The sequence below is a fragment of the Gracilinanus agilis genome, chromosome 1 (assembly GCF_016433145.1).
Source record: "Gracilinanus agilis isolate LMUSP501 chromosome 1, AgileGrace, whole genome shotgun sequence".
Taxonomy (NCBI): domain Eukaryota; kingdom Metazoa; phylum Chordata; class Mammalia; order Didelphimorphia; family Didelphidae; genus Gracilinanus; species Gracilinanus agilis.
Window position 1 is genome coordinate 508,238,769 of NC_058130.1, and position 14,776 is coordinate 508,253,544.

The following is a 14,776-nucleotide window of genomic DNA, read 5'->3' on the forward strand; positions in this document are numbered from 1 at the left end:
TTCCTTCCTTCCTTCCTTCCTTCCTTCCTTCCTTCCTTCCTTCCTTCCTTCCTTCCTTCCTTCCTTCCTTCCTTCCTTGAAAAGGGAGAGGTAGGCTTATTTAAAGGCAGCAGGGAAGAAATCAGTTGATCCAAAGACTGACTCTAAATAAAGAGCACAATTGCAGCAATAAACTGCCAAAAGAGACAGGAGGATAAGGGGTCAAGAGTATAGTATAAGTAAAGAAGAAGGGCTACATCATCATCAGAGATTGAAATAAAGAAGCAAAAATTGAGGGATCATTATTGAAGGGCTTTGAGACATTGAACAGAGAAAAAGAAGGATAGTGTGTGTTATCCATGATAACTGTACCAAAATATGTTGACAGTTTCCCCTAACTAGATTTCCCAATTGATCCTCCTGCTCTCCAAACCCACTACCTGGGTTCAGGAGCTCATTTTATCTTTTATTCAGATTACTGAAGTTAGATCTGGTCCTAGACCTGGATCTAGACTAATCAATTCCTGACTGCTTAATTTACATTTATATTCTTGTTCTCCTAATCCAGTGTGGCCCCCTGAAATGTTCTATCCAGCTGCAAGACGTTATTCCTAATCTGACGAATACAATGAGTAGGATACAATACAATGAAACTTTGAAAGAGTTGCCTTAGAAACAGACTGACAGATGAGCATTTCCTTTCCTTTGGCCCCCTCTTTAAAAGTTTGCTCATCACTGGTCTAATCTATGCTGCATCCTACAAACCAAGATAAATCTTCTTAAAGGACAAGTCATTCACAAGTTGAATAAAAATAACTTTTTTTTAAAAAGGCTTACAAAGCAGCTTTCTCACAAAGACCTGGTGTGACAAATAATCTTATCTCCATGTTCTGAAGAAATTAAAGTTTTGAATGTTAAAAGAAACTGACACAAATTCACATACTCTAAGGGCAGAACTTAAATCCAAGCTTCTTGATTCCTCAATGAATTCTGCCCTTCTCAACAATTTTCAATAACATTTCATTTCTGAATGGATATGGTCTAAACTCTTGAGCCTGCCATTTGAGTTACTTCATTTTTAGGTCTTAACCAATCTTTTCCAATCTACCTCTCACTATGTTCTTATTAATATAGTCAAAGTGTGGTATCTGTAGTTCCCAAATAAGTCCCATAATTTCTTAATTTCACTCTCTTGCTATATAATCCCCATCCCCTCCAGATTCTCTGAGTTCAATTTATATGCTGAAATCTTTTTTAGCCTTTAAGAACTAGGTCATATGCTACCTCCTCAATTCGGTGTAGTCTAATTAAACAAAACATTTTTTAAACACATACTAAATTTGTGGTGCTAAGGACTAAAATATGAGTAAAGCTAAGTCTTCCCTGATCACCCTAACTAGAAGTACTTGTTTCACCCCCCAAGCCCCTAAACCTCTTAACTATATCTTTTTTTAGCACTAAACATACTACCTTTTAGTGTAGTTTTCTGAATACATTGTTGATGGAAACAGGAGAGTACAAGAGAAAGATGCTAGATTTGAAGTCAGAAGTCTTGAGAATGAGTCCTGACTCTTATTTACCACCTGTGTAAAATTGGGAAAGTTATTTAACCTCTCTAGACTTCAGTTTCTTCAACTTGAATACAAGAAGGCTGGGTTAGATAACTTTTAAGGTCTTTTCTAGGTCTAAATCCATGATCCTATTATTCCCTAAATTGCAAGCTCCCTGAGGGAAAGGAATGCATATCCTTGGTCAGTTAATTCGCAGTACTTTGCACATTGTATGTAGTCAATAGATATGGTACCTGAAAATCTGTGTAAGGGAAAATGAAAATTCCCATTAAGTCATTAATAATTCTGACACAAAACAGTTTTATACCAAAGTTGGGCTATTTTCTTCATTCATTGGGAAATACTATTCTAGAGATGCTCCATTTGTCAGCATCCTTCTACCAACAGAAAATCCTCATGAATGCATTCCCAACATAAAATATTTGGGAACAGCTTCAATGCTCTCTCTTCTTTTCAAAGTTTTTTTCCAATTCTTCTGACTAAATCAGGACAATTACTTCAATAAGGTATCGATCTCCCTTTAACATCTTTGAGATTCCTAATATACTCAGCCAAGGAGATTTGCTCATCTCCTTTTGAGCTAAGATGCTGTGCCAAAGGATCAGCTGTGTCTACAGCCATCAAGAGCAGTTAGCCAGGAGCAAAGGCCAGCTGATGGTGCCAGCCACCATTCAAACATAGTTTAAATTCATGGCTTTTACTATGCAATGAACATTCAACAGGCACACAGTATTTTGACAAGAAATCAAATAAGATCTAAATAGGTAGTCTTACCATTGATAAGGTATGGATGATTGCAGCATTTTCTCAATTCCATCATAGTGTTTAAAAGGTTAGGGACATTGGCCTGACCACCCCCCTTGGAGAGAAATGTGAAATTCTTCTCCAGGATGGCACGGTAATATTTCTTTTGAATATTGGTTAACTCAACTTCAATAATGGTTTCTTCTTTGGGGGCCAAATTCTTCTCTACATCCTCCTTGAGGCGTCGTAACATCATTGGCTTCAGAATAGCTTGAAGCTTTTGCACCTGAAAAAACCCCAAACACAACATATTTTTGGCAAATGAGTGCATAATGATTTAACTCATATATTAAAACTAGTAGTACCAAAAGGAAACACTTGCTAGACATTTTTTCTTTCCCAACCCTTCCTATCATCCCTTTCATTACTAACACCCATGGAAGTTGAATAGTTCAATTCACAAAAAAAAAAGATTTCATTACCTGAAATTTCCTCCATTAATTTTGTATATATCATATACATACACAGTTTTTACAGAATGTCTTCTTCATTAGAATGTACTTTGTTTGAAGGGAGGATCCTTTTTCGCCCCAGCACTTATCATTGTGTGACTGGTACAGCTAGTGCTTAAGAAATGTTTATTGACTCTATATGTCTCCTATTCAGTTCTGAATTTCATTTTCCATCATCGGCTCTCCTCAACCTTGAATCCATGGAAAACTATGCCCCATGCTAGCTACCTTTTGTTGGCCATTCTCCCTTCTATTGGCTTTTCAGCATCTTCTTATGTGTTGTGTTCTTCCATTAGATTGGAAGCTCCTTAAGGGCAGAGATTGTTTCTTTTTCTTATTTATATCCCCAGTGCTTAGCACACTGTCTTGCATATAGTAGGTGCCTAATATTTATTGAATTGAATTATAAAACTAAGTAACATTAAAAATTTAAGAAAAAATAACCCTACATCAATCAAAGTTTCCTATTTGCCTTTGGCCATAGTAACAGTAGGGACAAAGGCTTAAGATCATACAAGGGGCACTGGACACCTTCAATGTCTTCGGAAGAGTGTCTTAGCTCTCTTCTGCTGCTGAGTAATTACTAAAGTAAAAAACTTTCAAGAGGAGGAGGATGTGACCTCTAAACTCCTACTTTCTATCTTTTCATTTGCTTGCTGATAAAAAAATATTCTACACAATGAGCTGCATAAATTTAAATATTCCCCAAATACTTCAGCACCCAGGCAAAGTCTAAAAAATTAAAAAACAAAATGAGGAAAAAACCCTGAAGATCAACATGATGACAAAGAGAACTTGAGCCTGCAGTAAAGCTTACAGTAATTTTGCAAATGGGGGTAGTCTAATAAACTTTTAGGATTTTAAAGAATGTAAGCACAGTAATACTAGACTTTATCAAGCACAGTTAAACTTAAAAACCTCTAATTTCTAGGGGTAGCCAGCAAACCTTGAAATAAGCATTAAAGTTACACAAAGTCCATATATTTTATTCAGCCCCCTTCCCTACACATAGTAATTTATTAAGTTGTTTCTTCTGTAGAACCTTCAGGTATGCCTTAAGACTATATAAATGAAAAGGCAGTTGAACAGTATAAACTGAAAAGCAAAGAAAAGGGGGCAGCAGAAATCGAATCTAGATATAAATATCTCACATTAAAATGAAACACATTTTAAAGGCCATGCATTCACAACATATAGCAAGATCTAGTCTGGGACTATTTAGAAGAGGAGCAGAATAGTCCTCCAAAATCTCAGTATCCCTTGAGAGCATCACTGAAGGGAAGAGAAAGCTGATCTACCAATGAATGCAAACTCAGGGAATTCAGCAGAAGAGAGAGGTTAACTTGCCACACCTCAGGACATCACTGTCCTATAGCAAAGTGCACTAAATATTTATGATGATGACCTTCATCAATCAATAAAATAACAAAGTTATGAGGGGATGAAAAATATTTAAGAAAAATTTCCATCTAAAAGAATGAAAATAATTGTTTTTGCATTTCAAAAATTTCAATTATCTAAAAATTTTACTGACAAAACCAACACCCTTTTCATCTCATATTGCTATTCCTGGCATAGACTTTCTAATTATTTTTTAAATTGTTGATATCTTCTATTTTTAAACCATCATTCACAAATATAAATTCATTCAATAAGTTGCCTCGATAAGCTTGGAACAAAGATTCAAAAAGAAAAGTAGGTAAATCAACCAAACATAAACTGAGGCTAACTATATGCAGTGTACCACACTCAGAATGCCCTATTTCTGCAAAAAAGAGTGAGGTCTAGTACTGACTTTTATTTGTTTGCTTGTTTGTTCATTCTCTCCCCCAATTTAGCTATTTCTATTTTTTTATTTTAATTTTTAGTCCCAAATTCTCTCCTTCCCCCCACCCACTACAAAGGAAGAAGTCATTCATAGTCTTTCTTTTTCAAAACAATCATTATTCATTATTAATATTCATTTTTTTCAGTTTTGAGTTCCAAATTCTCTCCTTCCCTCCAGTTCCTCCCCCTACCTATTGAGAAGACAAGCATGTAACATCAATTATATGTGTGAAACTGTACAAAACATTTCCATATTAACATGGAATAGTCTTTTTACACACACACACACACACACACACATAAGATAAGTACCTGCTCTTCTGTTTTTAGATCACCAAATTCTTGCATGAAAGTGGTTTCTGATGGGAATCGAGTTGGTTCTAAGAAATGAAGCAAGCTAAAGAGCTCTTCCACTGTGTTCTGTAACGGAGTACCAGTCAGCAGCACCTTGTGTTCCTATTAGAAGGCAAAGGAGGTAGTTTGATCAAAGTGACTGAAACCAACCTCATTTCTTAAGATTAGAGCCTCCCAAGTGTTATATTTCTCCACCTTAACTCTCTACAGTCAGTCAGTCAACATCTTAAGTACCTAACTATGAGCAGAGAAAAGTTCTATTGAGAAGAGGGAAGAGGAGACACAGAAAACACAATCCTTACCTTCCATAAGGATACATACTAGAAACAAGTATATATGAAGCCTCCCCAGAATTTCATAGACTCCAACATAGATGACTTGGGAGAATTACTAGGTCAACATCTTAGTCCCATAGCACATCAGGGCCAATGAGGCTCAATGCACTCTCCCAAATTCAAATTTCTTGCTAAAATCTCTAGTTTCAAACAATGTTTGTCTCTCTAGTCAGCACATAGAGTTGTCATTTCTCAATCTCCTTCCTGCATGACTCATAGAGACAGAGGATGTTCTATATGCTATAACATGAAGGTTTGTGCTTGAAAACTTGCTGACAAAGAGGTCAATGTTGTCCTAGATTCTCTGGCCTCTATTTATTAGGTAAGTACTAACTTATAACTTTATATTTTGAGGACAGTTATACTTTTATTAAAACCGAGTCTCCCTTTTTTTATTTTTGACCTTTTGTCTATTGTTCCTTTCATTTAGTAATTCCCTACCTTATCTATGATGAGGATCTCTTTTTAAACACCAAAAACTTTTGTACTTGTACTTTTAGTAACCATCCACTGATCAAGGAAATATATGAAGGAAAAAGAGAATAAAGAAAATACATGAGGATAAAAAAGCTGGCACAATTTAATCTCTACATATATATGGAAGGGGAAGTAGTATGTTTATGAGACATATTGATTTGGTTTCTAGAAGCTATTTTTCTTATTATATTAAGTAAAATGCATATTTTGTGGGAGCCAAATAAAAATCAAAACAAAGCTTGATGTTCATGTAGATACTCAGATTTGAAGAGTCGATGGCTTAAAGCTAGGAACATTGAGCTTCATCAAGAGCTCAGTATTCTTTCTTTTGTCCAGTTTTGTTGTAGCTTTTTTTAAAGCTTACTTTATAGTAGTCTTTCACTCTCCTAGTATCACCTATTCCCTGACCTATGCAGAACAAAAAAATTAAGTTGCAATTGCTAGAATAGCAATAACACTGCTATGACCATATTTGGGATCCTCATTAGTCTTAACTTTATTTTACCACTTAATACTGTGTTGCTCTTAGACACCTCTGATAAAAACTTCTTCAAGAGATTCACAGTGATCATTTTGTAGCCTGAAATACAAAGATGTTTGGATACCAAGTAACTACAGGTGCTCAATAAATACAGAATGAGATGTAGTATATACCAATAGGTATGATCTTACTTTACTTAGAATCCATTTTATTCCTTATCTCTTAATTAATCCATCTGATTATATGGTACCAGGCTTACAGATTTATTATCTGTTTATACCTATTTTCCACACAGTGTATAGGGTTCCCATGACTAAGAAGAGAGAATTTTCTTTTCCTTATTGAATCATTTGCTTCTTTTCATGTGACTTTGGATACAGATTTATATGATGGGGAAAAAATAATCATTGCAATCTGTTCCTGAATAATTTTTTCAAAGAATTGACTAATTTCAGAACTGGAAGAGACCTCAGTAGCTATCTGGTTCAACTCCTATCTTCAAAAGAATTGCCATGGGGCAGCTAAGTGGCTCAGTGGATAGAGCACCAAGCCTAGAGATGGAAAGTCTTGAGTTCAAATATGGCTGCAGACACATCTTAGCTGTATGACTCTGGGCAAATCGCTTAACTCCAACAGCCTAGCTCTTACCACTCTTCTGTCTTGGAACCAATACCTAGTATCAATTCTAAGACAGAAGAGATAAAGATTTTAAAAAAATACTCAACATGTGGTCATCCAGCTTTTCCTGAGAGACCACTCATACAATACTCAAGGTCTTTTGAGTAAGACCATAGGCTGATGAGATAGAAAAACTTCAGTGTTCCAAGTTCATTACTATAACCTTTACAATGGTGCAATGCAAAATTTTGAGTTGAGAAGCTTATGATTTCAGAAAAAAATCTAATATCTTATTTTATATATTTCAGCATAAACATGCTTCAGAAGAAGAGCTCCTTTTCATTCCTGCCTCCCTCCCTCCCAGCAAGATTCCCCTGAGGCTGCTTGGGCAGTGGTTGAACCTAAGAGCTATATATGAAAAGTTGAATAAATCTGGGAATGAAACTGATGATGGGAAAGATCAAATAACTATTAACACAGAACCATACAAATTTCATGGAATAGATATAGGCTATATATACGGCTTATCACTTTTAAGCTCAACGATGCCAGTGGGTATGCCATCAGGCTCATGAACTTTACCATTCTTTATAAGTCTGACTTGAATGATGTCCATATAATTGTATTTTGGCAGCCTTTTATTTGGGTAGGGCCTCCTGACAATGAAAGGTGACATAATAGGATCAATGAACTACTACCATCTCTGCCACAATTCTTTCTTGTCAATAATGAATAAGGAGGGAAATCATTGCCTTTCAAAGTCTATATGAATTTTTTCTTCTTCTTTTTAAAAAATAGCACACTAGTAGACAATATTCCTTGAGCATGTTGTTTATGTCTCTGCTATTGGAGGGTTTAAAAGGGAGGGGGAAAGAGGAGGTGAAAGATATCAGTGAACTCTATTTTGTTTTAGTTAATTGCTTTATTTTAGTATCATTCTAGTCAAACCAGTCCTAGTGACAACAGCTCACCATACCTACTATAAATGTGAATAGTAGTCTAGGAGATATCATCTCAAAACTACCATATACTGTTTACACTGTGACCTAATGTTGGGAAGAATAGACATATTTAATATTGTTTTAAGCTTCTTTAAAGTGCGAGTTTTGTGTTATTTGGCAATGACCTTTTCAGAACTCTCTTGCAGTCATCTAAATTTTTAGACTTTGATAACTTAAAATATAATTTCCTCCCTAATCTTGAATACATCTTTCTAATGGGAAAGACAAAATTACTGGCTACCACTATAGGATGATATTCAGCAAATTAATATTAAAATCATTTCAGCTACAATTTCTCATCCAATAATTCCTCTCAATTTAAGTATCACTGCTTATAAATGCTTTCATATACCTTGTGGCAATGAGTCAGTTTCTAGAAATCAGTAAACATATTGTGTATGATAAAAAAAAAGGGATAAAGAAAAATTTTTGTAGTACAATTAATTATGTTGAATGTGAATAAACTAATTTTAGAAAAAGACAATTTAGTAAACAGAGATGATGGATATATATTTAAGGAAGTACAGGTATGACAACAAACTTAAAATCAATAGACATGCCTATGAAAAAACATGACCTTCCTAAAAGTTGTAGGTCTCTGTTGTGATATGAGTAAGTATAGTTATACTGTAATAATAAAAAAAAAAGATCATAGGACACTATAGAGAGTTGGAAGGGACCTATCTAGTTTAATTCCTTCTTTTACAGAAGAGAAAAATGAGACTTAGAAAATATAAATCACTTGTCCAAGGTCACATAAGTAGTATGTAGTAGAATATATGGATTTGAACCCAAGGCTTCTGATAATAAATTCATTCTAAATCTGTTTTTAGGGGGCAGCTGGGTGGCTTAGTGGATTGAGAGTCAGATCCAGAGATGGGAGGTACTGGGTTCATATATGACCTCAGATACTTCCTAGCTGTGTGACCCTGGGAAAGTCACTTAACCCCCATTACCTAGACCTTACAATTCTTCTGCCTTAGAACCAATACACAGTATTGATTCTAAGTCAGAAGGTGTTTAAAAAAAATCTGTTTTTTTCTCTTATACCACATTCATATTTGGCAAAAGATGCTCTTCTTTCAATAAGCCCAGCATTCTTCCTTTCAAAACAACAAAAATATTGTGGATCATTTTTACCCTTCACAACACTGGATTAGTCATCAAATAATCTAATTTTTTAAAAAATACATCCTGTAGTGACAATATTTATGATGGGTTTTTTTCAAGATAGAATGAACAATGTTATATGGAATAGAGCTGACCAAATAATAGGCTATCTTGGCACTGACTAAAATACATCAAACACATAACCAGGTTATCATTATCAGCAACAATACCTAATTAGAAAAGTTTAGCATTTTAATATTAATTTTTCTTTCAATAATAACTGGTTTTTCTGTAAAAGGAAAGAAACATGGCAACAACCTTGTTTGTTTGTGTGTGTGTGTGTGTGTGTGTGTGTGTGTGTGTGTGTGTGTGTGTCTGTGTCTGTGTCTATGTGTGTGTGTGTGTGTGTTCAGTCATGGAGGGGGAGAAAAAAAGTTGAGGTTGGAAAGGAGTAGATCTAACAACACAGAACTCAAAGAAACTGTTGAGAAGGAAAACTATACTAGTTAGTTAAAATGAAACAAAGTTTGCGAGTGATATCACTAAATAAAACTCCGAGAATTCAAGTTAAAGCTTTTAACTTGGAAAACAAAATATTATCCAAGTTTAAAAGTATGGAAGGATAAGATAAAGAAAGAAGAGTAAAATTAACAAACACGCCTCCCCCCCATTCCCATATGTAAAAAGATGGTAGATATTCCATTCTCTTCCATTTTTTAAGTCAGTTCATAAAATTTTGGATATTTGTACAGTATTCCCCTTTATCAACATTCATCTGTAGGGAAGAGTACAAAACTAAGAAAATGTAGATGACCCCTTCTCAAATCTTCTTTAAATCAACTTTTTAATGCAGTTAATCCAGGGAAACAAATATTCAACATTAGATTCAATGTGACAAAAGATCACATAATCATACATCTAGAACTGAGACAAAAACCTATAAGCATATTAGTCCAATTCCTTCATTTTACAGGTTGTAAAAGTGAAGCCTATGAAAATTAAGTGATTTGCCCAGAGTCTCAAGGGTAATAGGTCCTCTGGCTACAGAGCCAGTTCTCTCCATGGTACCATACTGCCTGATATATTCTGTGTCTTCTTGGGAAATTATGGTTTCCATTGCCAAATGGTACAACCAGGAGAGAAAGGATTTTTAAAATAGAAGTTCATATTTTCTGTAACATTAAGTGGTTTAATCATAACCATTGGTAAATTCTGTAAATAGAGTAACCACAAACCAAGATCATAGCTTTAACCTCTATTCATTGTCAGTAATTTCTAAAGTTGTATACATGTGCAATAATCGCTAACAACAAAATTTTTTTCCTATATAAAAGGATGGTATCACTTACCAGGTCCATCATCTTGAGTCCCTCCAACAGTTTACAATTCCTATTCTTCAGCCTATGGGCTTCATCAATGACTACACAGCGCCATGGAATGTTCCGCAGCTCTGGACAATCAGTCAAGATCATCTCAAATGTAGTGATGATGGCATGAAACTTGTATGACCCCTTTATAACTCGACCCTGTTAATAAGAGAGTACTGATTTAATATATTAGCATACAGTTTAATGACACTAAGTATAGTGTTGAAGAACAAGTAACCCCCACTTATGAATAGTTTGTATTCCCACAATTCATCATCTGTGATATGTAACTTGTTTCTGTGCAGGAACAATGGTGTGCAGGGTTTCCCCAAACACAATGGGAAAAGCTTATTTCTTTCATAATATATTTTAAAGAAAGAACTATACTAACATTATGTATAACAATATTTCTGGGAGAAAAATCTAGAGTATAGGTTTCAGATGCCAATAGTCCATCTTTCCCCTACCCTTGGCTATATATAGCAGAATTGGAGGCTCTTCCAGTTCCTAGTCATCAGAAGTGACTCTCATGGTGAAGGTCAAGGGCAAAGGTTTCAAAAGACATGGGCAGGACTCAGGACTTTGGGTGTATAAGGGCAAAGAAAAGTAGGCCCTGGGGTCTTCCTACTAGAATAATCTCCAGAGATGTATCTTAGTCCCAACAAATTCCCTATCAATACTTTTTCTTCCTTCTTCATATTCTGAGATTAGCTTATCTGCTAATCTTTTCACCATCAAACTGATATCCTTTCCAATTCTAAGACTCTATACTAAAAGAAACCCAAAATAAAGGAGTACAGACAGCAATCTAGGTGAACTCTCCCATTATTTCCCTACAAACAATAACTCCTCAAATCAACCAACCAACAAAAAAAGTCAGGTTGAGATATTTCTTCCAGCCTAAGACTTACCAACTTAGAAAGTTGGCAGGATGAGTCAATAATGCTGGACTTAAAGCTATCCCAGAAAGGGCAAGCATTAGCATCACCATAGGTGGACCTTAGAGATAGCCACGTTAGAGGCAGCAACAGCTTTAGGAACTCTCAACCCAGAGGTGGTAAGGGGGTTGGACAACTGGTCAGAAAAAAAATTATAGGGAGCTCTTTACCAGAACTGGGTGTAACAGGCACAGATAACTCTGTTGATCATATGTAATTCTAGGTCACAGTTTCAGGACAGAGAAAAAAAAATTTATGGTCTGTCACAAGGAAGGAAGGGGATTGGTCTTAGTTCCAAGGTTAAAAGGAGCATTAACATTTGTGGCTACAAGAAAGTTGGGGGATCTAGGTCAGTCACAGTAACAAGGTCAATGGGAATGCTAGCACTTGTAGCTATAGGGGAGCAGAGACCATTCTTGGATAAAGACCAGAGTGCATATTATAAGAGCAATGACTATACCTCTCCCCATATCACAACTCCTTGGAAGCACCCAAAACTTGTAGAACCCCAGAAATCACTCTGAAAACAGCCGCACAAAAAAGCCTATATCTTGTGACAGTGCATCCCCAACCCCAATGGGCAGAGCCCAAGTTTAGCATAAAAGTTCAAAGTCACGAAATGGGCTAGAGAAATGAGCAAACAATAAGAATAACAACAACAAACAAACAACCTGAACATAAAAAAGCTAGTGTGGTGGCAGGGAACATCAAGATACAATCTCAAAGGAAGAGAACAATGTGAAAAGTCATAACCAAAGCTTCAAAGAAAAATGCTAATTGTATCCAAGCCCAACAAGAATTCCTGAAGGGGTTAAATAAAGAGATAAGAATAATAGAGGAAAAACTGGGTGAGGGCTAGGGGGAGAAATGAGAGCAATGCAAGAAAATGATGAAAAGAGAATTAAGAGCTTTGTAAAAGAGATGCCAAAAAACCCCAAAACACTGAAGAAAATAATACCTTAAAAAACCAAAATTATCCCAATGGTAAGAGGCACAAAAATTCACTGAAGAACTATTGAAAAAAAAAAAAAACAGAATAGCCCAAGTGGAAAAGGAGGTTAAAAGCTCACTGAAGAAAATAATTCATTAAAAATTTAGAAATGAGCAAGTGGAAACTAAGGATTCCAAGACACATCAAGAAACAGTACAACAATGTAAAAATATTTGAAGAAAATGTGAAATATATCCCCAGAAACACAAGTACTCTAGAAAATAACCGAGAAGAGATAATTTAAAAATTATTGGACTGCTTGTAAGTCATGATGAAAAGTAAATGGGCCTAGATATCATATATAAAGAAATTATCAAGGAAAACTGCTCTAATATCTTAGATCCAGACGATAAAATAGAAGCAGATGGAATCCATTAAATCCATGATCAATTACCTCCTAAATGAGCTGTCCGAGTGAAAATCCCTCAAGAATATTGTAGTCAAATTTCAGAACTCATATGTCAAGAAGAAAATATTTTAAGGAGCCACAAAGAAATAATTTATATATTGTGGAGCCATACCAAGATCACACAACATTTAGTATTAGAAAATTTTACATTAAAGGATCAGAGGGATATGAAAGAATTGATTAACTCTGAGTGTACTGAAATGTAATTTTCTCACTCCTATTATTATTATTTTTAATACTGCTAATATGAAAACATGTTTGACACAATTTCACATGTGTGATTAATATCATTTGTTTGCATTCTCAGTGAGTTGGGAGGGGCTAAGGGGAGGCAGAGAATTTGAAACTCAAAAAATTATTTAAAGGGTACTTAAATAATATATATTTTTAAAAGACAGTATTGTTTCACTGCTGAACATAAAAGTCTTGGCCTCACATAGATCTTTTAAAAGAATAAAATATTCTTATCTTTGGTCTGTGAAGTTCCCTCCTTCATAAACTTAATTCCGCCCCGCCCACCCCCGCCCCAAGACCAAGTCATGTGAAGGTAATAGGATCACAGATTTAGTTCCTTGTGGAACTTTGGAGATCATTTAGTCCAATTCCTGTCTTTCATGGATTATGAAATCAAGATCCAGTGAAGTGTTATCACCTGCCCAGAACACATATATTAACAGTTATCAAATTCAAGTAGCTGTGGTAAAGATATGGGCTGGTCTATTTTTTTTTTTGATCTGGCATTGTCATTAATGTAAAAAAATTCAAAAGTTTAAAAATTTTATGGATGAAAGAGATAAAAAACTTCATCTCTAACAGTCTTAGAGAGTTTACTTGGGCACTGAAAAGACTAAGTGATCCTCTAATGGTGCATAGATCATATGCATAGAGGCAGAAACTGAACCAAAACTGGCACTTATTCAAAGATTAGACACATATAACTATATAAATACTGTCCTTATGTCTGTCTAGAAAGATAGTATAAGACATATCAATATTCCATAACATTTACTTTGAAACCCTTTCATGATAATTTACCTTTTAATGGATTTTAAACTTGTGTAGAAAACTACAGCTTTTCCAACCTTTTGTTTTTAAAATGAACTGGTAGCCCACTTTTGTGCCATGTTTACTTATAGGCTATGTGTCCCAGTGGATAAAGATTCAGGTCCACAGTCAAGAAGAACTGAGTTCAATCCAGTCTCAGACATGTACTAACTGGGTGACTCAGGGCAAGTCACTTACCTTTACTGCTTCAGTTTCCTCATCTGTAAAATGAGCTATTGAACTGGAGAATGAAATGGCAAACCACTCCAGTACTTTTGCCAAGAAAACCCAAAATGGAGTGGCAGTCAGACATGACTGAAGAAAACTGAACAACAAAAACAAAATCCTTATAGGTTCTATAAAATGAAGGAAGCAGCACTTAATCAGATCCACAACATTCAGGCACTATACCAAACTGTTGGGCTGAAAAGATTCTCTATTGAGCTGCCTAACTTTGGACTCTTTCTGATTTTAAAAAGAATCAAATAGTTAAATTTTCTTAAGATGGAATTTTTAAATAAGAAGAAAAACAATGGTAGAAGTAACTTTTTTATTTAACTCTCTCTTTTCTAGGTTCTCTTAAAACAATATCTATCTGCTTATTAATACAAAAAAAGGCTACTTCCAAATAACTTCCACTCTAAAATTATTTCTATAATTCATTATTCTCCTTATCTTTTACAAACAATACCTTGCCCTAAATACCCTGCCTATTCATACTGTTATGTAATCTATATGTCTTTTTGGGAAGAGATTCAGTTCTATGTATAATTCTGTAGAATTTGCACTTATTATTTTTCACTTCAAGTAATAAATTATCTTTTTATTCCCAATTAAGATCATTTTTTAAAATGTAGTGCTCCCTTAGGCATGCAAAACAAAAGCAATCACAGTAAAAAATATATTTACTATTTAGCAGTCAGCCTTGCAAAGAACAATTCTCTAGGTGACAAATGCACTATTTTGGGAAGAGTAGTGAAAGGGAGAGAAAGGGGAGGAAAAAGTGCAAAGAAGGAAA

The 14,776-nt window shown here is 35.0% G+C and overlaps 1 protein-coding gene across 2 annotated transcripts in view; it reads right to left on the reverse strand.

Moving 5' to 3' along the window:
- CHD7 (chromodomain helicase DNA binding protein 7) overlaps positions 1 to 14,776 on the reverse strand; it is a 153,679-nt gene that overhangs the window by 35,560 nt on the left and 103,343 nt on the right. Inside the window, exons 12-14 of one of the 2 annotated variants that reach the window (XM_044666157.1) lie at positions 10,359 to 10,535; positions 4,946 to 5,089; positions 2,325 to 2,580 (exon numbers count right to left, since the gene is read on the reverse strand). The exons of the other annotated variant lie outside the window; for it this stretch is intronic. Of the exons in view, the coding sequence (XP_044522092.1) occupies positions 2,325 to 2,580; positions 4,946 to 5,089; positions 10,359 to 10,535 (577 nt within the window). The remainder of the gene's footprint in view (positions 1 to 2,324; positions 2,581 to 4,945; positions 5,090 to 10,358; positions 10,536 to 14,776) is intronic. 2 annotated transcript variants of the gene reach the window in all.